General features: G+C 36.1%; 1 protein-coding gene across 3 annotated transcripts; it reads right to left on the bottom strand.

Moving 5' to 3' along the window:
• Window positions 1-10,624: 10,624 nt before the first annotated feature.
• AMTN (amelotin) lies at window positions 10,625-24,718 on the bottom strand. 3 transcript variants are annotated; one of them, XM_033106408.1, is made up of 9 exons: window positions 24,649-24,718; window positions 24,464-24,532; window positions 21,503-21,589; window positions 20,398-20,463; window positions 19,231-19,320; window positions 15,368-15,403; window positions 14,061-14,087; window positions 11,534-11,798; window positions 10,625-10,850 (listed from the first exon to the last, which is right to left on the bottom strand). In XM_033106408.1, coding segments are annotated over exons 2-9 (627 nt in total). In that variant the 5' UTR covers window positions 24,518-24,532; window positions 24,649-24,718; the 3' UTR covers window positions 10,625-10,848. The 3 variants fall into 3 exon arrangements, with proteins under 3 accessions (XP_032962299.1, XP_032962300.1, XP_032962301.1); XM_033106409.1 differs by lacking the exons at window positions 15,368-15,403; window positions 24,464-24,532; window positions 24,649-24,718 and having other exon boundaries at window positions 21,503-21,690; XM_033106410.1 differs by lacking the exons at window positions 14,061-14,087; window positions 15,368-15,403; window positions 24,464-24,532; window positions 24,649-24,718 and having other exon boundaries at window positions 21,503-21,690.
• Between the last annotated feature and the right edge of the window lie 1,552 nt (window positions 24,719-26,270).

The following is a 26,270-nucleotide window of genomic DNA, read 5'->3' as shown; positions in this document are numbered from 1 at the left end:
AGTGATGTTGAGCATTTTTTCATATGTCTGTTTGCCATTTGTATGTCCTCTTTGGAGAAATGTCTCTTCAGGTCCTCTGCCCATTTTTCAATTGGGTTGTTTTTTTGTTGTTGAGTTTCATGAGTTCCTTGTATATTTTGGATCTTAGTCCCTTATCGGAGGCACTGTTTGCAAAAATCTTCTCCCATTCAGTTGGTTGCCTATTTATTTTGTCGATGGTTTCTTTTGCTGTGCAGAAGCTTTTAAGTTTCATATAGTCCCATTCGTTTATTTTAGCTCTTACTTCACTTGCCTTTGGAGTCAAATTCATAAAATGCTCTTTGAACCCAAGGTCCATAAGTTTAGTACTTATATTATCTTCTATGCATTTTATTGTGTCAGGTCTTATGCTTAAGTCTTTGATCCATTTTGAATTAATTTTGGTACATGGTGACAGATAGCAGTCCAGTTTCATTCTTTTGCAAGTGGTTATCCAGTTCTCCCAGCACCATTTATTGAAGAGGCTTTTTTCCATTGTATGTTTTTTGCTTCTTTGTCAAAAATTATCTGTCCATATTTATGTGGTTTTATTTCCGGGTTCTCAATTCTATTCCATTGGTCTATGTGTCTGTTTTTCTGCCAATACCATGCTGTTTTGATTATTATAGCCAAGTAGTACAAGCTAAAGTCAGGGAGTGTGATACCTCCAGTATTGCTTTTTTCTTAAGATTGCTTTGGCTATTTGGGGTCTTTTGTGGTTCCAAACAAATCTGATGATTTTTTTGTTCCATTTCTTTAAAAAATGCCATTGGGATTTTGATGGGGATTGCATTAAATCTGTATATTGCTTTGGGTAATATGGCCATTTTAACTATGTTGATTCTTCCAATCCGTGAGCATGGAATGTCTTTCCATTTCTTTGTGTCTTCTTCAATTTCTTTTAAAAATATCTTATAGTTTTAGCATATAGGTCTTTCACATCCTTGGTTAAATTTATTCCTAGGTATTTTATTCTTTTTGCTGCAATTGCAAAAGGAATTGTTTTTTGTATTTCTTTTTCTGAGATTTCATTGTTAGTATATAGGAATGCAATGGACTTTTGTACGTTGATTTTGTAGCCTGCAACTTTACCGTATTCGTTGATTGTTTCTAATAGCTTTTTGGTGGAGTCTTTAGGGTTTTCTATATATAGCATCATGTCATCTGCAAAGAGTGACAATTTAACTTCTTCATTCCAAATTTGGATGCCTTTTATTTCTTTCTCTTGCCTGATTGCTTTGGCAAGGACTTCCAACACTATGTTGAAAAGCAGAGGAGATAGGGGACAGCCCTGTCGTGTTCCTGAATGTAGAGCAAAGGGCTTCAGTTTTTCACCATTAATTATGAGATTAGCTGAGGGTTTGTCATATATGGCCTTTATTATGTTAAGGTGTTTTCCTTCTATACCTATTTTATTAAGTGTTTTAATCATAAATGGATGTTGTATCTTGTCAAATGCTTTTTCTGCATCAATTGATATAATTGGATGATTTTTGTCCTTTATTTTGTTTATGTGATGTATCACATTGATGGATTTGCATATGTTGAACCATCCTTGTGCCCCGGGGATGAACCCCACTTGGTTGTGATGAATTTTGTTTAGGATTTTTGCATCTGTATTCATCAGAGATATTGGTCTGTAGTTTTCTTTTTTTGTGTTGTCCTTACCAGGTTTTGGTATCAGGGGAATGTTGGCCTCATAAAATGAGTTAGGGAGTACTATCTCTTCTTCAAGTTTTTGGAAGAGTTTGAGCAGGATTGGTATTAGATCCTCTTTGAAGTTTTGGTAGAATTCACTAGTGAAGCCACCTGGTCCCAGACTTTTGCTGTGGGGAAGGTTTTGGATGACTGATTCAATTTCCTTACGGTCTGTTTAGATTTTCCAGTTCTTCATGGTTCAGCCTAGGAAGGCTATATGTTTCAAAGAACTTGTCCATTTCTTCTAGGTTATTGAATTTGGTGGCATATATATATAGTCCTTCATAGTAGTCTTGGATGATCCTTTGTATTTCTGTGGGGTCTGTGATAACTTCCCCTTTTTCATTTCTGATTTTGTTAATTAGTGTCTTCTCTCTTTTTATCTTAGTGAGTCTAGCCAAGGGTTTGTCAATTTTGTTAATCTTTTCAAAGAACCAGCTCTTTGTCACATTAATTTTTTCTATCGTCTTTTTGTTCTCTATTTCATTTAGTTCTGCTCTGATTGTTGTTATTTCCTTTCTTCTGCTGACCTTGGGTTTCATTTGTTCTTCTTTTTCTAGTTCTTTAAGGTGTAACATGAGGTTATTTATTTGGGATTTTTCTTGTTTCTTGAGATAGGCCTGTAATGATATAAATTTCCCTTTTAAAACTGCTTTCGCTGCATCCCAAAAATTTTGGTAGGATGTGTTTTCATTGTCTTTTGTTTCTATGTATCTTTTGATCTCTCATCTAATTTCTTCTTTGACCCAGTCGTTCTTTAAAAGTATGTTGTTTAATCTCCATGTATATGTGTTTTTTTCCTGCTTTCTTTTTGCAGTTATATCCAATTTCAAAGCCTTGTGACCAGAGAATATGCTTGGTATGAGTTCAATTTGCTTAAATTTGCTGAGGCTGATTTTATGTCCCAATATATGGTCTATCCTTGAGAATGTTCCATGTACACTGGAAAAAAATGTATAGTCTGATGTTTTAGGATGAAGTGCTCTATATATGTCAATTGTGTCCATTTCATCTAATGTGTCATTTAGGGCTGCTATTTCGCTATTTATTTTCTGTTTGGATGATCTATCCATAGCTGTCAATGATGTATTTAAGTCCCCTAGTATAATTGTGTTTTGGTCAATTTCTCCATAGTAGTCACATATTTCCATATCTTTAAGTTCATTTTCTGGAGACTTTTCACTTTCTTTCTGAGCTGTCTTGTTGCCTTGGTTATTCATGGCAATTATTGATTTATTATTTCTCTTCCTAGACATCTACAGGAGTGGCTTCTGCAACAGGTTGATAGGAAGAGGTCTTTCTTTTGTTTTCTGGTACTTGTTGGTAGAATGTTTTATTTTCTCTCCGACTGCAGCCTTTTTTTCTCTCACACTGTAGTTCTATGTTTTCTCTGCATTATTCCAGCTTCTCACACAATGGGGGGATTCCCTGGGAGATGGGCTTCTCCTCTGTTAACAGTTCGCCTGGGTCATAGGGCACAGTGTCCGTGTGGTATGTGGAGAGCTTTTGAAGTTCCAAAGCTCTTCCTGCACCAGATTCAGAGACCGTGTGTTTCAGCAGTTCTGTTTACTCCTGCAGGTATCACCCCAGATAGGTGGAGGGTCTCACAACCCAGGGGTGTTGTGAGAGGTGGCCCAGAGCAATGGCGGTGCCCACCACCACAGCCAGTCCTTCTTCCACAGCTCCCTCCCCTTTGCTGGAACTAGTTGGGCTGCGAATCTGTGTCTGAAGACCACAGTTCTCAGAACAGCAAATATTCTGTTTTTTTGATCTGAAACCGCTACTGTTCCGCTTCTAGCATTAGGCAGGTGGGGGCAGGGCAAGATCTGGGAGGGTAGGGAGGAGGTAGCTAGTCTCAGTGCCTAAGGCTTCCGTTCTCTGTAGCAGTGAGGGCTTAAACCACCGTTTTCAGCCTTCTTCCCTCAAGCTTTGCTCCGAGGTCTCTGCCGTGAGTGTTGGGTTCAGCCGTGTTATATGCTATCCCCTCAGCCCTGTGGGCCATAAACGAAGCCCTAGCAGTCTGAGATCTTCCCTCTCCCGCAGCTGCAGTAGTTCCGGGATGCAGCGAGCTCAGAGCACTGAACTAGGTCTGCGTCCTGCGCCCCTGCGGCTCCGTCTCCGCACTTCTCCCTTCCCTCCTCCCCCACTGGTGAGATTCGCCCACTTTTAGGTGAATTCAGTAGTGGGTCTATTTGTCTTGCCTGTCTGCTGTGCAGGGAGTCCTTTGTGGAGTTATACTTTTTCAATTTGTTGTAAATTCCAGGGGAGATTTACAGAGGCTCACCTCATGCTGCCATTTTGATGACGTCCCCCCAATATTATTTTATATTAGTTTCAGGTGTACAGTACAGTGTTTAGACATTTACATAAGAAGTAATTCCCCCAATTAGTCTAGTATCCACCTGACACTAAACACAGTTGTTACTGTTATTGACTATATGCTGTACTTTACATCCCTGTGACTATTTTGTACTTCTTAATCTCGTCACTTTTTTCATCCAGCCCCCCAACAACCCTCCCACCTAGCAACCAATAATTTGTTCTCTGTATCTATGAGTTTATTTCTGTTTTATTTCTTTGTTTATTTTGTTCTTTAGATTCCACATATAAGTGAGATCATATGGTATTTGTCTTTCTCAGTCTGACTTAAGAAAGATTTTTCTTACTATACAAAATCCCTTTAACATTGTTAAGGAATTGGTTATATGAATTATAGTTAATTGATAGAATGCAATTTAGATATTGAAATTATGTTTTAGCAAAATAATGACAGGAGAAAATAGTTATATATATACATATATATGGAAAAATATATATGGAAAATATATATATATATATGGAATTATATATATGTATGTATGGAAAAAGCATGTTACATAATAGTGTACACTGCTGCAGTCTAAACTCAACTGTGTGAAAAAATACACCTGCACAGAAACAAGTGACTAGAAAATGTTCACCAAAGTGTTAATGGTAGAAACATATGAATGGTGGGACTTGGGTGACTAATTTTCTTATAATTTTCTGCATTACAAATTTTTCTATTTACTTCTGCTTTAAAAAGACCGTCATAAATTTCAGTTGATGACTGGCTGAAAGTCTCATTATTTGATAAACTTCACCAGCTCTAAAAGCTAGTGGATATTTATACATTCCTGGTATAATAACTTGTTTTACTTTTAAAATGAAAGTGTATACATATTCAAAGTAAGCAAAATAACTAGTGTAATATTTTGGAGTCCAGTACACACATATACAAACACACTCACACATCCTCCTTATCAAAGTCTTTTTTATGGTTCCTATGTCCTTTTTTATGCTTGCTATCTCTTTGTTGAAGTTCTCACTAAGTTCCTTGAACACCCTTATAACCATTGGTTTGAATTCTCTCTCTGGTAGGTTACTTGCCTCCATTTTGTTCTTTTTTCTGGAGTTTTCTCCTATTCATTCATTTGGGATGCATTTTTTTGTTTTCTCATTTTGGCTGCCTCTCTGTGTTTGTTTCTGTGAGGTAGATCTGCTATGTCTCCCAGTCTTGGCCATATAGTAGGTGTCCTGTGGGGCTTTGGCACAGTCTCCCTGGTCACCTGCTCTGGATTCTCCAGGAGTGTCCCTTGTGTGTTGTGTGTGCCCTCCTGTTATATAGTTGAGCCTTGATTGCTATTGGCATGTCAGTGGATGGCATTTACCCTCAGGCTGATTGGCTATGGGGTTTGGCCTTGTCTACAGCTTATGGGCTGCTGTGTGTGGGGCTTACTCCACTGAGTGGGATTCACTCCAGTGGGCTCTGGTGCCTGTTGAGCCTGCCCTTTGTGTATGCCGCTTATGGGGCTAATTGGGTAGTGCTGTGCTGTGGTCTGAAGCCAACCTCCAAGTGTGTTGGTTTGCGGTCTCTTGGAAGGGGCTCCAGTGCAGGCCCAAGTTACCCACTGCTTGTTACCACCCTGCAGCTACCTGGTAGGAGCTACAAATCTCAGTTGTTCATTACCAGCGCTGAACCTGGAGGCCCGTGGGAGATGTCTACCACCAGTACTGGGCCTGGGGTAGCCCCACAGAACCAGGACACCCTAAGGTCTGCTGCCACCTGCTGGCTCCCTTAACGTTCAGCAGCTGATAGAGCCTTGTATGGTTCGCAAGTTGAGTGAGGCAGGGTTTCAGGGAATCACTAGAGTAGGAAGAGTTATGGTCACCTGGTTAAGGTAGACTCTGGTTTGGTGCCCGTGCTGAGCCTGGAGCTACTCAGCAAAAGTCTCAGAGCACACCGAGGCCAGTCACTGCCCACCTGGTGTCTGCCAGACTCCGATTGTTTTCCAAGAAAGTGCGCAATGTGGATGGTGCTGCCTGCTCACAGAGAAAGTGCCTCCAGCACTGGGGAAGTTGGGTGGGGTGGGGTCCCAGCTCAGTAGCCAGGTGGAGCAGTAGAGCTCATCAGGCCAATAAGATTCAGATTTGGCCTGTGGGAGGTGGGCTTAAAACAGGCAAAATGGCGTCCGCTTGCCAGCTGCATAGTAAGAGGAGCCCTCACGGGAAAATGCCGACTGTCCTCTAGTCCTCCACCTGCAGCCACACACCTCAGTGTGTCTCCCCATATGTCTCTGAGGCACCCCTCCCCTTTCGAGTGACTGTCCCACTGCCAGAGCCCAAGGTGAGTGCCTGCGAGCCAGAGAGTCTGTGCGTGGGCCATTTAAGAAAATATCTGTGTTTCCCACAGCCTTCTTTCCCACCTGGATGGTCGGAATCCTCACTGTTTTTCACAGTTAGATGTTGTGGGGGCTCCTCTTCCTGGCACCAGTACTCAGGGCTGGGGAGCCTGGTGTGGGGGGTTGGAGTCCCCAGCTCTTCTGAGAGGAACCTCTACAGCCAAGATATCACTCCTGATTCTACAAACCTCCACTACACAGAGGTTTGGGGCCTGTTCTGCATCTCTGCTCCTCCTACCAGTCTTGACGTGGCTTCTTCTTTATATACCTGTGTTTAATTATAGTACTTCTGTTCTGCTAGACTTCAGATGGTTCTCCAGGTTGATTGTTCTATAATTTAGTTTTAATTTTAATGTGTTCATGGAAGGACGTAGGTACAGTGTTCATCTACTCTGCCATGTAATGTCTCCTTACAGCTATAAAATTAAAGGAAGTTTAATTCAAGCTAGTTCTTTTTAATTTTAATCCAAAGTGAATAATTGTGGCAATTATTTGTCCTCTGTGTTGGTCTAAAATCTATCATATACCCATTTCATACTGGGTATATAGTTACCTGTTTTAGTTTTATACATTTAAAGTTTTAAGTATATTAATAATTAAAAGTTCAATTGTTTTTGCTTCGTCCCATTGAGTTTCTGAATGTAGCTTCTTACATCTTAGATTAGGTGTCTACTGGTCATGTTTGCCAGTATTTCACTGGGAAAATGAGCCTGCATTTTTATGGCCCTTTTAGTGTGACTTCTTTTCCTGGCCTGCAGAGGTATTCCTATCCAAAGGATACTTAAACAGTTGGAGGAGTTATAGAATTTGCTTTCCTTCTTTGTGAGTCACTCCCATGGTATTATAAGGCATTGATCACTTACATACTTAGCTCAGACACTCTCTGATTTTGCTAAAATGTCTTTTATAACTCTTCCTCCTGACTACTTTAGTCCTTATTTGGATTTATGATGGCTATCTCATTTGAGACTTAATTAATTTCTATCACTGTCTTTTCCATGGCTCCAGCGGGTTTATTACACTTTTAGTTTTTCTGTCTCATGACAATGAGGGGGCAATATTTTCTATCTCTTAGCCTTATCATTTCTAGCAAACCATATCAATTTGTGGGCTGATATTTTAAAATACTAATGAGTATTTTTTTGTATTTTTTAAAAAATTAACAAACTTTAAAAAATTAGTTTTAGGCTTACAGAAAAATTGAGCAGAAAATACAGAGAGTTCCCCTTTACTCCTTTTCCCTTTCCCCCACAGTTAATGCTAATTGCTAGCATCTTGCATTAAAGTGGTACATTTGCTATAATTGATGATCCAATACTGATATATTTTTATTAACTAAATTTCATAGTTTACATTAAAGTTCACTTTTTGTGTTTTATGTTCTATGGATTTTGACAAATGTATGATGACTTATATCTACCATCTCAGTATCATGTAGGATAGTTTCATTGCCCTAAAAATCCCCTGTGCTCCACTTATTCATTCGTCTGTCCCCCTGAACCTCTGGCAACCATTTATCATTTTACTGTCTCCATAGTTTTGCCATTTCTAAAATGTCATCTAGGTGGAATCATACAGTATATATCCTTTTTAGATTAGCTTATTTTAATTAGCAATATAACTTTTTATAACTTGATAGCTGAATAATTTTTCATTGTATAGATGTACACAGTTTGTTTATCCATTCAACTATCGAAGGACATCTTGGTTGCTTCCAAGTTTGGCAATTATGAGTAAAGCAGCTATAAATAGGTTCTTGCATACAGATTCTTATGTGAACATAAGTTTTCAACTCATTTCGGTAAATACCAAGGAGTGCAATTGCTGGATCATGTAATATAGTTAAGAGTATGTTAAGTTTTGTAAGAAACTGCCAAACTCTCTTTCAAAGTGGCTCTATTATTTTGCATTCCTATCAGCAATGAATGAGAGTTCCTGATGCTTCACATCCTCCCCAACATTTGGTATCATCGTGTTGTAGGTTTTAGTTTTGCAATAGGTGTTTAGTGGTATCACATTGTTTTTTTTGAATTTGCAGTATCTTGCTGACATGATGTTGAATTGTTTTTTTCATAGCTTATTTGCCATCTGTGTATCTTTTTTGGTGAAATGTCTGCAGATACTTTGCCCATTTAAAAAAATCGGGTTGTTTGTTTTTTTATTGTTGAGTTTTATGAATTCTTTGTGTATTTTGAATACCAGTTCTTTACCAGGTATATATTTTGCTAAGATTTTCTCCCAGTCTATTGTTTGTCTTTCATTCTTTTAACACTTTTTTGCAGAGCAGAATTTTTACATTTTAATGAAAGTCTAACTTACCAATGTTTTCTTTCCTGGAGAGTCGTTTTATTATTGTATCTAAAAAGTCATCACGAAATCCAAGACCACCTAGATTTTCTCCTATTATATTTTAGGAATTTTATCATTTTGCATTTTACTTTTATGTCTGTGAGCAATTTTGAGTTAATTTTTTTTAATTAAGCATTCTCACCAAAATTTTAAAAAGCATATATTTAATTTAAAAAGTATGCATTTGTATTTACATGTAATTTATGTAATATTAATATTTTTAATGAATTGATAACTAAATAATTTGAATGTATTAGTTTTAATTTCTACCATCAAAATTGTTTTCAGATATCAATCATTTGATAATTCCAGTAGGTCCTCATTCAATTTTTGTTGAAAGCTAAGAACAAGAAACTACCTGAGTTGCAAAAAAGCCATTCTCATTCTTAATATCAGCACTGATATTTAAAAATCTGTATCTTGTGACCTGGAGTTTTTCTATGACAGAGCAGTTTTCCACAGTGAGATCAGTGACATAGGGGACATAGGTCTTTCTTTTGTAATGTGGGAAAAGAGTGACTATGAAAGGAGAGGAAGAAAAGAACATGTTTTCAGGCAGATCTGTTTTATGAAAGTACTTATGTGGGAGTTGAGAATGGAAATTGGGCACTTAAAACCAATTGACCACTGTCTTCTTGTAGTGTAGCCTTCGGGAAGCCTTCAGGTTCCCCCAAGTAGAATACACCAGGTAGTCATCTGGTCTATATAGTCTTGTTGATAATCATACACTTAAATTAATAATTAAAGCGCAGTAAGGAAGTACAGGGAGAAGGGGCGGAGCAGATAGATAATTTCAGTTGGTCTGAGGAATGTTGAAAGTAAACGAAATGAAATTCTATAGTGGTTTGGAGTTTGCAAAACACTTTCATGAATTATCTACTTTGATCATCATGTTAAGCTAGTAGGATATCTGTGGCAAGGTTTTGCCCCATTTTAAAGGTAAGAAAAATAAGGCTCAGAGAATTTTTTTTGGTAGAGGGTTACTTAGAAAATCTTCTAATAGCACTTTTAATTAGTTTCACATGACACTAACTGCAAACTATTTTCAGAAAATTGAATCCAAATTTACTCTCATTTGACTGTGAAAACCTTGAGAATTCATAAATGTTATTCAGATTCTGCAAATCTGAAACACTGTGCCTCATAAATCTTTAACCACTAGGACATTTTTAACCACCTGAAAAACTTAACATGGAATATATTTTATAGGTGTATATTTATTTGGGTTTGTTCTGTATGATGGGGCTGACTCTGATACAGTGAGAAATGTTATTAAAGCTATCTGTATCTTTGGTTTGTGGAGGCTGTAGCATAGTTTCTATTAATTCCTCCCACTTAGGTACTCTGAATAAATTGCATTGGTCTGGGTTATAAATTTAAGTCAGATTAAATTCTACCTTTTAGTATGAGGAGCAAGAGTGTCTTATCACCTTTAGTGAGAACTTTCATCAGTCTTTTCTCACTCTTAAACATACCAAAATTAAACATTAAATGCCCTAATCACTAGCTCTGTATATAAGTAGATTGAGGATTAGCAACATGAGTTATAATTCTTTGTTTCTACAGTATATTTTAGGTGAGCAAAATAATTTGCTTACTGAAATTAAATTTGCGGCTCTTCTGGGACAGAATCGGTCATGAGGTAGTTGTGAGGAAATCGGAAATTGTCCTTCCAGTGCTGAATGCCCACTCCCATGTTTGTAGCACTGCCTACTTCCAAAGAAAGTCCTAGACGTGCATGTCATCTAAGGGGTCTAAGGTAATAGGTCCTGAAAGGGTTCAACTCTCTTCCATCCCCAAAGAAGAAAACATCAGTTTTCAAAATATGTTTTAATACGTATATCTTTCAGGTCCAAGATGATATAATGTTACATTTCAAAGACAAGTTTATCCACTTAATTATTCTTTTCCTGAAGGAAGAATGTTTTCAGAAATTTCAAGTAAGATTTTAACTAAGAATTAATTTCTTCAGATACTCTCCAGTGTCTCAATCTATTCAATAATATGATCAATGAAAAAGATTTGCACGTATCACCACATTTGAGGTGGTTTAGTTGAAAAAATTTCCAACAGCTTACTGAATTCCTGAAAGAAAATAAAATACTTTTTAAATGTAGGTAAAAGCATAGTGAATTTACACATTTTTACTTGACATCAAAATTTCTTTTCTAAGAACAAGAGTATCAATATCAAATCATTATTTTGCTATCTCCAAGTACATTTGGTTCTAGACATCCCCACTTGTTACATGATTATCTTTGCTTGTTAGTGCTAGAAGAGCTTATTTTTACAACATTTATTAAGTCCCATCGGAGGAGATGGCATACGGGCTCATATACTGTGCTAACTCCAGTCTATTAATAGTGGCTGCTTGCAACATTAAGTTAGGAAGGTTCTGAGGCTCACCCATAAATATCGTGATTGATTAGCTAGCTGTATCTGCTATGAGCCTGTGTGTGTTTGGTGGGGGTACAAAGAAAGATGGGAAGAGGAGAGCACAGGCCGTTTCCAAATATTTCCAGCTCTGACTTAAGATGGAAAGTATGTTAGGCCAACAGTTAACTGTCTGCTTTCTGGGTCAGTTCTGTAGGGTTGGTGGCCCAGTAAAAATATTCCTTCACATTGCTGCAGTCAACTGTGAATGAGTAAAAGGGCTCCCTGATTTTATTAGTATATGCATTTGTTAAGGCAAGACAAAGAACTCTTCTTTCCCACTCTGCAGATTACTTTTGTGGCCCAGGGGCATTTTCCCAGCTGGGAGAACTTACAATTTGGGGACCCTGTGGTGGTTTCCTCAGTAGTGAGCATGCCCCTCTGGATGCCTGCAGGGGTGGTCACTCCAAAGTCATCGTCTGTGCCACTGGGAGTTGGGAAGGGGTTCTCTGCGGTTCCTTGAATGGCAGGATTTACTCCTGCTTGTCCTGCAGGAAGGATTGCATTTTGTATATCTGGATTCACCTGACTGGTGGGCAGGATGGCTCCCGGAAATAAGGGCTGGAAGAGGAGGCCTGTGAAGATTTGTGGGGCCACTGGCTACAATGAGGGAAGGAAACAGAAAACAAAGGAACACATTTTAGGGCGGGTTAACCAGCCTTTTCTCTTTTGAAGGCAGCAAGTTTGGATAAGAATGGCAGGACAAAGAAGGTAGAGTCAGAGAAAATAATAAATATGGGGTCATTCCTCAGAGGAAACGCCTCCCTCCCTGAGCCAAACTGGATGCTGGTTTCATTATTAGTATTGCTTGCTGTCTCCAATTCCCTCAGAAAGGGAAAGCCACAATCAAGGCAGTCACCAGGAAAGGAATAAATGCATCATTTGCTAATATGAGGTGTATCCGCAGGTAGAACTAAGGCAGAAAATCCATATAATTATGACAGGCTATACCTTTGTTATTGACCTAAGCCATAGTCTGTCTTTTGCCCACAAAAAGTTATTTAGGAGAATAAAAATTAATGGAAAAAAATAATTCAAGTGGATTAATCAATCTTCATGTCATAGTTTACATCCCCTCAAGTTTCTTTTGATGCATTTTTCAAAGACATTGGAATATTCAGTCAGATTTATTTCCCTTAGCAGTTCAGCCAATTGTGTATTCCTTGGGGTTACCCAGTTTATTGGACTGTCAATGATTTGCACACTGGTAATGAATGCTGTTGCTGCCACACTTGTGCTTTTTTTTTTTCCCCCTCTGGGAAACAAATTACTGTGAGAAGTTCTTCCTAAGAAGAAATAATTTGATATTGGCTAGTTTTGGAGAGAGTTCAGGCAGGAACCTGTTCTCTGGGACCTCCTAGTTCTGATGGCATTCTCATAGAACAAAAGGGTCCAGAGCTCATAGTGAAGATTCAGGACAGTTTCCCCAGCATGCTTCTCAATTGTTGGTTTGCATAAAAACCATTTGAGGAGCTTGTGAAAAAGACAGTTTCCTAGACTCCATTGTCAGAGAGATTCAGATTGAATAAGTAGAGGCCAGGAACCAGGAATCTGTATTTTTAATCAGCATTCCAAGTTGGTGATTTGGTGGTCCAGGAGTGAAGTTTGGGTAACACTGCCTTAGATTTACAAGGTATTGAAATCAGAATTACACGTATGCTGGCTGAGAGATAGGAGTAGAGTACAGAAGTTTTCAAGTTGGGTCATGACATCTATAGATTAAAATAAAGAAGGTGGGTCATACCCATCATTAAAAAGGAAGACAAAAAAATAGACTATAAATTACCTAGTGCATTCCATATTGTTTCATGAAACGTGTGTGTGTGTGTGTGTGTGTGTGTGTGTGTGTGTGTTAGCTGCATGAAAAATTTAGCTGTTATTGTGGGTTTTACTAAAAAAAGTTTGAAAACCACTGGCCTAGTGGATAGAAAAATGGCTTTTGATCTGGATTTACTCTTTTCTGACTTTGGGGCCTAAATTGCTTATGCTCTCTGAGCCTCAGTTTCTTTATCTACAAAGTTAGGTTCAAAATCTCTACTTTGTAATTTGGTGAGAATTAAAGGCAATGTAAAAGATTTCCTAAGGTGCCTGCTATATAGAATTGGCTCAAAAACTCATAGATGGGGGTGTTCATATATCAATGTTGGCAAAATAGCACATGGCTTCATTTTATTTATGGACAATTTAGCAAATCTCGACCTTTTCCACAATAGAAAGATTAAAAACCCCTGTGTTCCCTGATATTGCCTCAACTTTTTAGTTTAGTGTCATGTTTAGATACCACATTAATTTAAGTCATTTTTCTCTAAAAATGACTTATGGGGGAAATGCATAGAAGTACCTAGTAATGATAACATGAGTTGTATTTAGGTTAAGCACTCTAGTTATACATGTATATAGGGAAGAGTTCATTCATCACTATAAAATGCTAGAAAAAAGACTATATTTTCACACAAAAATTTAAAATTTAAGTCAAGAAAATTAACCTTTCCTGAAATAAATATGAATATGTGTATTATTCTACATCTGTATGCATTTCAATAATACATAATCCTAGATTTTAATCAATATAAAGTTAAAAATATGCATTGACTTTCTGGATAGGACTGAATCTGACATCAATATATAGAAAATAAAAACTAAATCAAATTAATGGAAAAGTAGCTGGAGAAAGATTATAAAATCCCGAGTGAGACAAAGGATAACCTAATGCAAAGACCTATAAAAAAGTTCAGTTTATTTTAGTATACATCAAGTTTAGGGTTTGTGGTCAAAAAAGACCATGAGTATGAAGACAGAAAACAGCATTGTGGTAGTAGTGAAAATAATTTGAAATGTTAGTAATTAAAAAAATTTTTTTACCAATTCCTCTGAGCTTAGGATAGTCCCCTAAAAAATAATAACATAAGTTATTAGACAAATTTTAATATGTTCATGGCAAGATATGTATACTATAACTTCAAAACTTGAAATAGTTTTTAAGATTATAAAGAAAGATTTTTCTTTATTTTTAACAATATTTTAAACTGTCTTTGTGACTTGTATCACAAAATTCAAGTCAGCACATGATATTGCACTGCTAGTATTTATTATCTGAGTGATGTGAGGTCTTCCAGACTTAAAAAAATCATATATTTTTCTATTATTAAATAATAGATGCATATTGGAGGAAACTTGGAAAATGCTTAAAGCAATAAGGAAAAAAAATATAATCATGCAGTTTGATGTATTTTCTCCCAGATGTTTTTCACACATTTCTTTTTTTACATAATAGAAGACATGGAATTTATACAATTGAGTCTTAGATTTTCTTTTCATACTATACAACAATTATTTCACCGTATTACTGATAAAATTTATAATTTAGGCTTTTAAGCACTCACAAAATATTTTCTTTTATGTTGCACAGTTTATTTAATGATTTTTCTTTTGTTTACATTTAAGTTGCACCCAATATTCTTCCATACTGTAAATACTATTTTGATGAATATATTTGTAAATAAACCTTTGATGTATTTCAGATTATTTCCTTGGGATGTGTTCCCAGATATGGAATTAAGAGTTGATGTGAGTTTTATATTTGATTCTGCTTTTAGAAGTAAAAGCTGCCACCTGATGCTCATATGTGGTCTTGACCCTTGGCAATTTTACCAGTGATTTCAAGAATTACCTTTCACAAAAGAAAATAGGGAGAAAGAAGAGTGTTTATATCATTTTTAGAGAAAAAATATATAGTTAACAAATAAATTTGAAATTAAATATTAAATCCCCCAAATTATTAATCATTAGATCAGTCCCATTAATTAATTTTTTTATTAACAGTGTGGTTTAAAAGATTGACTGGCTGCTTCATGTGTAATATTTACTGACTGTATGATTATAACTGAGTAAATGTAAATATCTCCAGTCACTCATCTTCAAACTGGTGATATAAATATTGTCTATAAAATGTGTTGAAAATTAAATGAGATAGTACCTAATAAAAAAGTACTTAGAAAAGTGCCTGGCACATAGTAAACACTCAATAAGTATTAGTTCTTGTTATTATCAGTATCCATACAATGCAAAATAAATAGGAAACTTGAAAACTCTCTGATCAATTGAGGCAGGATTAAATATTTCACACTAAGGTGATTTAAAACAAAAATCATATTACAAAATAATCTTACCTGGGCTCCAAGTTGTGCTACAATAACTGGTAACATCTGATAAAAATAGTGAAAAATTCAGTAAAAATATATATTTAAAGGTAAGTTCTGGCAGATGATATAAATAGTGAGACTTTCTTTAAAATACAATATTTATTATTAATGAATCATCTGTAATCATAGATTTGACTCATAGAGCTGGATGGGAATCAGGACTCATCTAATTTGTGAAAAGAAAAAGATAAGACCTAGGGAGATTTAGAAACCAGTCCAAGGTAACACATTTAGAAAATAGAAGTTAATAAATTGAATGAAAAAAAAATTTTTTTGGTCTTAAGCTACTTCCAAACTAAAAATTATTATAAGAACAAATGATATAAAATGTTATAAAAATGCATGTGTTTATTTTGTATGGCATTTGAGAAGACACATTAAAACACATAGTGGATATTTTAGATACAAAGATTTCTTGAAGAATATATAGTTAGTCTCATAATGGCTGCCTGGATATTTTGCTGTTAAAATAGAGCACTGGTAGCAATTATGGATGATATTGTTCAAAAACTCCTGGCACAGGCAGAGCTCTTAGAACTAAGTGAGAAATACTGATAACTATGTAAATGTTATGAATTTATGGTTGAAAAGATTTGAGTAATGTGCGACGTATTGATGTGCTTTAGTAGTTTTAAGAACTAGCCAAGAATTTGTGAAAGAAAACTAAGGTTTTAAGATATGTTTTTATTTCTATAGAAATTCACACAGTGCCAGGAAGTCATCAAAATGGGACTTTTAATACTAACCAACCCAAAAGATGTGAAAATCTTATGAAATAGACTATTATTTCCCAAGACAGTTGGTATAGTAATACCCATAATACCAAAAGGTAAAAATTACATACATTTAAGGAAAAACCTTACTGTCAATCAAATTCTTGGCTACTGACAAAAAAACAGCTAATCTTCAGAGCGGCAGTGGGACAGTGAGTTGGGGGAGGAGGGAGGGACACTTGGGATTTGGGAGAAAACAAAACTGAAATTTCTTTTTTAAAAGTGAGTGGGAAGGAACAAAAAATACAAATAGGAAACCACAGATGTCAAGGTAAAAACTGTAATGAAAGAATTTAGTTGTTCACCAATGTAAAAATAAGGAGAAAACTTTTTAATTAGTTTTGGAAGAGAAATTATTTGACATAACGATATCTAACACTGAGTATTCGCTATTTGGTGGGCACTGTTCTAAATGTTTTATATATATTTACTCATTGAACCCTTATAACAGCTCTAGAGGTAGGTTCTGCTTTAATCCCCATTTTAAGTTATGAGGAAAGTAAGCCACAGAGTGGTTAAGTAACTTGGCCAACATCACACAGATAGTAAGTCATGAACTGGGATTTTACCAGAAGCCGTATGTGGTGCTAGAGTAAACTCAAACACATTGGCTTTGATTTAATTAATGGGAGCTGTGGACAGGTGCTCAAGTTTCTGGCAGAGGACAGATGCCACTTTACATAGGGAAAGGCAGCGTCAGAGAGACGGACAGGGGTTGCACAGGAGAAGGTCAAGTATGGGGATCCTTGGTGGTGGCATAGCATAGAAACAATGAAGAATCCCCACTGAAAATGGGAGTTTATTTATATTATTGCATTTTGGAGAGTGTGTAATGTCAAACCCTCTCTACTGAACTTTCAGTAATATCTACAGTGCCCACTAATGTCTTTGACTGGAGTGGATATTCTTTGCTGAATATCAAGATGTACAAAGTCTGTCTTTAAGGTTAGTGCAGGGCAACAATTGAAACTGAAGTTGGGAAGTCAGCATAAGGATTATGCCAGGATCACATGTTAAAGAGATTCTCATTTTATTTGCCTATCTCCGTAGTCTTTTTTAGAGGATCACTTTTTTTACTGAGATATAAATGAGCAGCAAATATGTTGAGTGAAGGCTCTAATATATCTGTAAATAATACTGACTTATTCATACAGAAAAAGTCTGTATGAATAATACTGACTTATTCATACAGAAAAAGTCGAGAACCATATGACTTCACTATATGTGGGATATAAAACTGAAAGCAACAAAGGAGCAAGACAAACAAATAAAAAAGCAAAAAACAAACTCATACACACAGACAACAGTTTAGTGGTTACCAGAGAGATGGTAGAAGGGGATAAAAGGGTCAAATATATGGTGATGGGAGGAGAAGGACTCTGGGTGGTGAATACACAATGGGATTTATAGATGATGTATTACAGAATTGTACACTTGAAACCTATATAATTTTACTAACCATTGTCACGCCAATAAATTTTAATTAAAAATATAACTACTGACTAATAGACAAGGACACATCTCAACATTAAAAAAGAAATGTGAAAGTAGTTATGTTACAGAATTTCACAAGTACGAATTAATATAGTATAGAGTATCTTGTGTTGTTACTTTGGACAAGTGAAGGTACAGAAAAAAGCATTAGTTGCATATGATGTAGAATTTAAATCGAGCAATTTAAAATTATTTTGTTAAACTCATCTTTGATTATAATTACTAATTAACACAACTTTGCTCTCATTAAAACCTGGCGGTGTCCATAGTGGTAAGAAGATGGTTAGGATATATTTGTCCATTGTGGTATTCATGCTTCATAATTTGAGAAAGTGTATTAAAAGTCCTACATGTTTGTACGTCTTTGGAACTATGAGTTCTTTTCCTAAGAACTGGTCCTAAGGAAATAATCATTGATATAGTCAAAGACTTAGTCACAAGGATGTTTACTGTAGCATCACTTATTTAAGCAAAATTTTGGAAGAAGAACCAATTTTTTGCAATATAGTAGAGTACTAAGCAATCGTTAAAAACAATGTTATAAGTGAATATTTCAAAATACAAAACTATTCAAAATTTATTAAGTGGAAAAATCAGATTATAGAAAATTAGCTATGGTAAGAACATATTTTCTTTAAAAAAGAAAAAAGACAGGAATGACATATCCTAGAATATTGATAGTGTTTAATTTTAGCTGAGTGGATTTTATGGGCTTTTGTTTTGTTTGCTTATCTGTATTTTCTAAGTTCTTTAATTAACATATATATGTAATAAATAATAAAGGTACTATAAAAAATTAGACCAATATGTGGGAATGATAGGGGCTGAGATTACCTATCATTGGAGAATAATACCTATGGAGAATAAGTTCTCCATAAAGACTTAGTCATAAATGGGTCATTACATTTTTCTCCAGACCCTAATTATTTATTTAGACAAGTTTCAAAAAGGTAAAAATTTGGGCTTTCTCAGTAGTTAAAATTTAAACACTTCTAAAAGGAGTGATGCCCTGAGTATGTCATTTATGTCTTAGTGTGAGAGGGTTTTCTAGGGTTTTTCCTGAAAGCGAATTATGGTGGGTGGTGAGAAAGTACTGGAACGTTCTTGGGGGACTTTTGAGGGAGCATGGAAAGGGGTGCAAAAAAGGGAAGATTAGATTGCTAAATTTAAATTTTATCCACCTCTTAGTTTTAATTCAGATGATTCTGGTCGCCCAGAAAGTCTTCAATAGAACACACAACATGCTAGAGAAGAATCCAGATACCTCTCAATTTCCCTCCTTACAATTTTTACTTTTCAGTCTTCACCAACTCCTCAGGTTTCCTGATACTCATCACAAATGTATTTTAGAGAGATTATGGGGCGCTTGCTCAGTTTTCCTGGGGTGTGTCTTCATGGATTTTCAGCAAGAACCAAATTGCCAAAGATGGTTCTGCAGAATATCACTCTCCAAATTATCTGGGTAAAATGTTCGAGAACCTTGAAAAAATTCTTTCCTCCCCTTTAGGCTTCCACCTAAGAGAACATAAATGCTCCCCATTGTTAAACCAAAGGGGAACTTACTTGTGGCTGCAGCTGCTGTTGTACGTTTAACCCTCCTAGGGTCAGTGGGAGGGTCTGGGCAGCAGGTGCCATCCCAGCAGCAGGATTTAGCTGTAGGGCAAAGAAGATTTTCATTGTGTTGGTTCAGTTTGAATATTCAGGAAACTAAAATGTATTTACTAAATGTAAAATGTGTTTAATGGAGAATTTGCTATGTAAATGTGTAGTAGTCTATATTGCGTTTGGAATTAGATGTAGAAATGAAGTTCAAAGACTTGTTTAGTCTACTAGTACAACCATATGGTCTGCCGAACTTTTTCCATATTAAATGTTTCTTTGGCATTTAACCTGTTCTCTTTGAGACTTGCTTAGATGATTTCATCCTGGCGTTTCCTTTTTGGCTGTAACAGCAATGATTCCTGGAATTTTCTGATGGCTTTCTTACAAAGAAATAAATTCCTTCATAGGTATCCCCATGAAAACTGTGAGGGTCAGAATAAAATATCTAGTCTGTATGTGGTCTAATACGATATATATATATATCTAATATAAAATATCTAGTCTGTATGTGGTCTAATACGATATATATATATATATGATATATACAAATATATATATATATTTATATAATATATATATATATATATATATATATATATATATATTATATATATATATATATATATATATATATTATATAAATCTGACCACTGGAAAAAAGTCCACTTTAATCAGGAAAGGAACTTAAACTATATGTAGTTTAAGGAACTATATAGACATGCTATGAGAAATATGAAACTCTGTCTTTTCTCATTTGCTCTCATTATTGGGGTGAAGATAGCAGTCATAGTATTTGTGTGGGTGTGTGGATATAGTAGGGGCAGTGAGGAGGGTGTGGCGAAGGAATGGGGAGAGGAGCTTAGAGAAGACGTGAGAAAAACTAAAGAAGTAAAGACTTCAGAATTATGTGAATTCCTTTAGAAACCCTCTTGCTAAGAAAAATGTTTTATGATGTGTTGAATAGTATCCAGCTTTCTGGCTTTTCTCTGTCTTCTCTCTTTCAGCTTATCTATAGTGGATATATGTGTATGTGCACATTTGTGGGTACACACACATATATGCACACTCAACACTAAGTGTGATATTTATTTAACAATGGATATTAAAATGATATAAGAGGGTACTTACCAGTTGCAGATCTGAGCCCAGTGTGAGCATCTGTGTCAGTGGTATCAGACCTAAAGAAGAGAAGACCTGTACGGCATTGAAATTGATGTGTGAGATGGGAGGTTGTCTGTTTTCACTACACTATCAATGGTGGATATCCTTAAGTAACTTATACTCCCAAACAGGTGAATTTGCCATGAAGGTACATGAAGGTGAAGCTTCAGGGCCTCTCACTAGCATTGTCCCCTTCCATGGCCCTGGCAGGCACCCTAGCAGTATGTCCAGTTTATGGTATTTCTCAGCTTAAAAAAATGTGTACTTCTTATTTCTTATTATAAACTATTCACTTTAGTACTTGATTTTACATACCTAATTTTGTATTCTTTTTCTTAAAGAGTGTCCCCAAATTTTATAAGCTTCAGTTTCCCTAAGGAGAGAGATTGGCTCCTGACTTGAGTTCCCTAATGTCCATCCACAGATTAAAAAAGAGATCTTTAGACTCTGGTGTTATTTGATTGTAGTATTTCAAAAAGTCTAGATGAAGGTAAGGTGGGGTCCTTTAGAGCAGAGGAATGGTTGAAATGGGAAGAAAGGTAGTAGCTCAGAGACAATACAGTTTTCAAAAATATTTAAATATGCTTTGAAGAAACAAATTTTACAGTGACACATTAATTTATTAACAATGGAACTTAAGAAAAACATGTGGAAATGTGCGGTTATTTTTATAGATTACCTCTCAATCCCTGCTAGCTCTGGCAAATACTACATATGACATGCCACAGTATTTCAAGGGCATAGATAATCAAGGTTTATCAACAGGTATAGGTATTGCTTTTCAAAGTTTACTAGATAGGTTGCTAAACCTTATTATTATTCAGACAAAATGGAAAAGAATGAAGATTTGTATTCCTAAATCAAAATTATTGTATTGGTTCCTGTTTTACTTTACTCCCAAAAGGAAAGTCTCTCCCTCCCTCCCTCCCTTCCTCCCTCCTTCTCTCTCTCTCTCTCTCTCTCTCTCTCTCTCTCTCAGTCATGAGACTGTGTAAATCTTGATTTGAAACCCACTGATCTTAACATGTTTCCTTTGCTGGTCTGTAAATGTTTCCCGTTGGAGGACTCTTACCTGATTTAGCTGCTGTTGGTTTACCAGGGTTGCCTGATCTGGAACCAGCTTTGCTGGAGGAAGTCCCAAAGCAGGGTTGAGCTGCATCTGTAATAACAAATATTTGGTGAGGCAAGGAAGTGTTTGAAGTTTTGTATCCATTTATTTCCAGGAGGTAACAAGTTGTCCCAAATGCAAAAATGTCTGTCTTTGGGCTCTGTGTGTTTTGGAGCAGTTTTAATTTCCCAGAACATTTTGTGCCTGACAGGAAATTGAATTGTAGAGTGGAAAAATGCCAGCCCAGGAAGTGTGCAGTGGAGAGAGAGCTAGGGTGGGGCAGGGCACATGAATATCTGGTGGTAGTTCCTAGGCTCCCATTTCTTTTCTGTAACTGCTTTTTTCCTTTTTCAGGGCATGAAATATAGTCTGCCTCTTAGCTCTGTACACATTTGTTTTTTTCCTAATGCCTGAAGGTATGCTACCAAAATTCCTACTGCATTTTCACGAAACTTCCTGCTTTTGCCTCGTGCCTGACCAGTCACTTTCTGTAATGGAAGTTCAGTCTTTTTCCTGGCCAGAGTATTTTCCTAGTGTATTAAGAATCACTGAATTTCAAGGGTGAAAATGTGCTTACAGTCCACATGACCTATTTGTATGGTTTTGTTTAGAGATGAGGAAAGTGAGGCCCAGACAAGCAAAGCGACCTGCCCGAGGTGACATGGTGAGTGGCAGAGCCAGGACTAGGATCTTGCAAGTACTCTTGGTCCTTGAAGAAATGAATCCTTCCCTCAGCTCCTCTCAGCATTCCCTTTGTATTCAGGTGGAAGCTCGCTGGCCATGTTGACCGCAGCTGGCCTTTGCTCTTGGCTACATCACAGGTGGCAGTATGGTGTGGCCCTCCACTAACGCATGGGCCCTTGGGTCGCTTGGATATACCCTGGAGCTGCCACTGACTCTTGGTGTCACTTTGGACATTTCCCCTTAGTTGTAAGAGGTAAGATTGGTATTACCTGTATTTAGAGATCCCTTTAAGCTGTAAGATTATGTAAGTATAAGTTCTGCAAATTTCTTTTCATCTCTTACAACCTCTTGTCAGAATGGCAGTCAGAGTGACCTTTGAAAACAACAGTCTGGACATTTCACTCTTCTGCTCAAGCTGTTCATTTTAACTCAGAGGCCCTACAAGGCCCTCATACCCTGGGCTGCGCTGCCTCTCTGACCTTCCATCCCATCTCATTTCCTCTCACTCACGCTCCTACTGCCTTCCAGGCTACTGGCTGTCTCCGCAACAGTTAAGGCTCACTCCTGCCTCAGAGACTTATCTCTTTCCCCAGACACTGGCTCACTCTCTCACCTGCTTCAAGTCTTTGCTTGTATTCACCTTCTGATTGAGGCCCACTCTGACCACTCTCTTGAACATGTAACCTGCCCCATCTCCAATGTGCACCCTATTCCCAAACTTTTGACCTACTGAAAACAATTGCTAGGCTGTTTTAAGTGTCCATATTTGCAAATTGACTCATTTTTATGCCTTTATGATAATTGAATAAATTCATTTACTACTAATGAAAAATACCTGTCCATGTGTCCTGATTTTTCATTTGGTAAATATCAGTACTGTACTTAATAGACATTATAATGTCATCTCTTTCATCTCCTGCACCACCAACTCTAGCTGCTTTCACGTTATTGGCTGTTAGCAATCTGCATTAACTTGGATACTACTCCTTTATTTACTTTGAATGATATTGTGCTCCTGGAAAGTATTATTGATCATGAGTTTTTACAAGTTGGATAGTAATGTAAATACACTAGAGGCACTCTATTTAGGAGGGCCTTTTGGTAAATTTATTTGGTGAAGTGGAAAATACATGTTTTACAAAAAAAATTAACTTCCTAATTTACCTTGTTTAGAAATTCAATTTTTGCAGATGTCTTTCAAGAAGGATGTATGTATATTTGAAATGAAATGAGAAGGAGGTTATTTATTTATATCTGTTCTGTCCCCTTTCCCACAAGATCACTCTGTGCATCTTCTTCATAGAACTAATCACAGTTATAATTCAGTTGTAATTTATTATTTCTTTTGAAAAATTATTTATTAGTATCTATAGTCCTAGGGAACACCATGAAGGTGAAGAATCATGCCTTTTTTTCCCCCTCATCATTATATAATATCTTTAGCAACTAGCACAGTATCTGTTTAATAGAGAGTGTTCAGCAAATATTTACTGATCGTATGGATGACTAAGAAGTGTCAAGTGGGCTTGAAGCTGACCTAAAAATGGTTTCTTTGTGTTCTGCTATTTCACAGCAAATATATTCTAATTATTTTCTCAATGACCACACTCAAACATCTCAAAAAAGTGAAAGGGAAGTCCACTTAGAGGCCCAAACAACTCATCTCATGTCTATAAAATATTGGAGTATGTGTTTGAATACAAGTCCCCCCTTTAAAAAAAAAACAAAACTATTATGTGTGAACACATTTTGTGATAAAGTGTTCTAAATAAAAAATTACAGAAAACTGTAATATTCCCTCGGTATTGCACAATATGGTAGGCTTTTTAGCATTTATACAATCTAGATGTTTGTGCTTCCAATGAGAAAAATCAGAAAATGCAGTTTACCTCTTTAGTAATGAGAAAATAATTAGTTGCCAAGCAATCTTAAATTATTTTTGGAAAGTAAAATAAATATCCATTTTGTGTAGATATAATCTAAGGCATTTCTTTTTCTCCTAATTTCTATCTTATTGCTCTGACAAAATAACAGAAATCCTACCACAAATGTAAGTACATTGAAATATGCACTAATACTTTATTAGTTTATAATCTTTCACCTTGGAAAATAAAAACAGGAAACTAAAGGAAAGGGTCAGAGAATAGAGCCGTTTTGACTGAGGGCAGGAAGTGAGATAGGTCTGCAATTAAAGATGCTGCTAAGGCTGGTTGGTACGTAAAATAAACAAATTGCACTTACTGGTAATGACTGAGTTGATCCTAGAAGACAAAATAGAAGAATCGTAGTCTTCATCTTTCAAATTGGTACCTATAACAACAGAATAGTATTACTCTTTCACTCCATTTTTTTCCTTTTGAGAGAAAATAATACTTTAAAAAAAAAAAAAAGAATGTTCTATTTGAAACCTGGTCAGTTGCTGTTACCTTTCTCTCCACTAGGCAAAATGTACAGGTGAAACAATTCTCAAAGTCCAGGTGATTTCTCCAGTTTCTCTGGGGAAAAATTTTTTGATGAATTGTGAGTTTGTAGAAGGAATTTAAACTCAACTCCAGGAGGTTGGCAACTGAGAGACCAATCAGGACTTAGCTGTCTGTGAAATCATTTGGTTTCTTTCATTTCCCAACACTTCATTAGGTGAGTTATTAGCTGCAGACATCACATTACCCAATGTCTACCATTCAAACAGAAGGTATTTCAGGAAGACATGCCTTGAGTAATTAAGAAAAAATAAAGACAATTAGAAAAATTAAAATCCTTCTTTAGCTCCATCTCCTTCCCAAACGACTTTCTGGGTGTACCTGTTTAATCATGTATATATGAACATATAAATCAAATATCAAAATATATATAACTCTATGTCAAACAAACAAGGCCTATTATGTATATTGCTCTGCAAGTTACTTTGTTTACTTAATAATAATGAACAACTCTATGTGTCAGTACATGTAGATTAATTTCATTTATTTAATGGTTATATTGTATTACATGACATTTTTTGATGGATATTTAATCCATTTCCTTTTTATTTATAATTATAAAAGTGATACGATGAATATCCTTATAAAATTTTTTTTCACACATGTGGGAGTATTTCTGTAGGTACTATTTCTAGAAGTACTATATTAAAGAATCCGTATGTTTTAAATTTCAATAAATATGAATGACAATACAATGTTAACAAGTAACTATATGCTTGATAAATACAATGCCAAGAGTATACGCAGGTATGAAGGGGAGTGTGGTTAATTTTGTTGGGGGCAGAAGGGCAGAGAAAGCTTATAGAAGAGGTGACCCTTGATCTGGATTTGAAGAATAAAAAGAAATTCATTAAGAACTCAAGGAGAGCATCCAAGCAGACCAAGTGTCTAGATATGAAGGAGTAATGTTATTGTTCCCTACCACTGGCACAAAACGGGGTGAGGGTATCAGTGGAAAACAGGTTTGGAGAGATATCTAATCACCTGTAGTATTTTTGTTTGTTTATTTCTATTACTCATTTTGGCTCTTGATAAGATCTTATCTTATATGGCTTCTTCATTATTTCCCTACTGTACATTTCTCTTGAACTAGATGAGGAATTCCTGGGGACTTGACTTATATTTCTTTTGTATCTCCTATGTTAATAACATTAACATTGCAAAGCAGCAGATGGTCACTGTCTGTTGATGAATAAATGGTAGAGGTATATACTATAGGGAGTTGGAGTAAGGTTGAGTTGAGGGAAGACTTCAGAGAAGAGATGGGGCTTTACGTGGATTTGAAGAATAAATATGATTGACAGCACAGAGAATAGCATGGTAAAGGGGGTGAATATTAAGAGGAGCAACAGAACATAAATGCTAAATGATGCGGAAGGGAAGAACTTTATTTATGAGTATTCTCTCACAGGCTTTCATAGACACATTTATTCATTCTTTTATTCAGTCAATTAATTCTTCCAACCCATCATTTAACATATATTTATTCTATGTTCTGCTAACATTGGTCCCTGGGAATAAAACAATGAATGGAAAGGACAAAGATCCCTTCCCTTGTGGAACTTACG

Source organism: Rhinolophus ferrumequinum, chromosome 5 (assembly GCF_004115265.2).
Source record: "Rhinolophus ferrumequinum isolate MPI-CBG mRhiFer1 chromosome 5, mRhiFer1_v1.p, whole genome shotgun sequence".
NCBI lineage: Eukaryota > Metazoa > Chordata > Mammalia > Chiroptera > Rhinolophidae > Rhinolophus > Rhinolophus ferrumequinum.
This window is presented reverse-complemented; position numbering and strand designations above follow the sequence as displayed.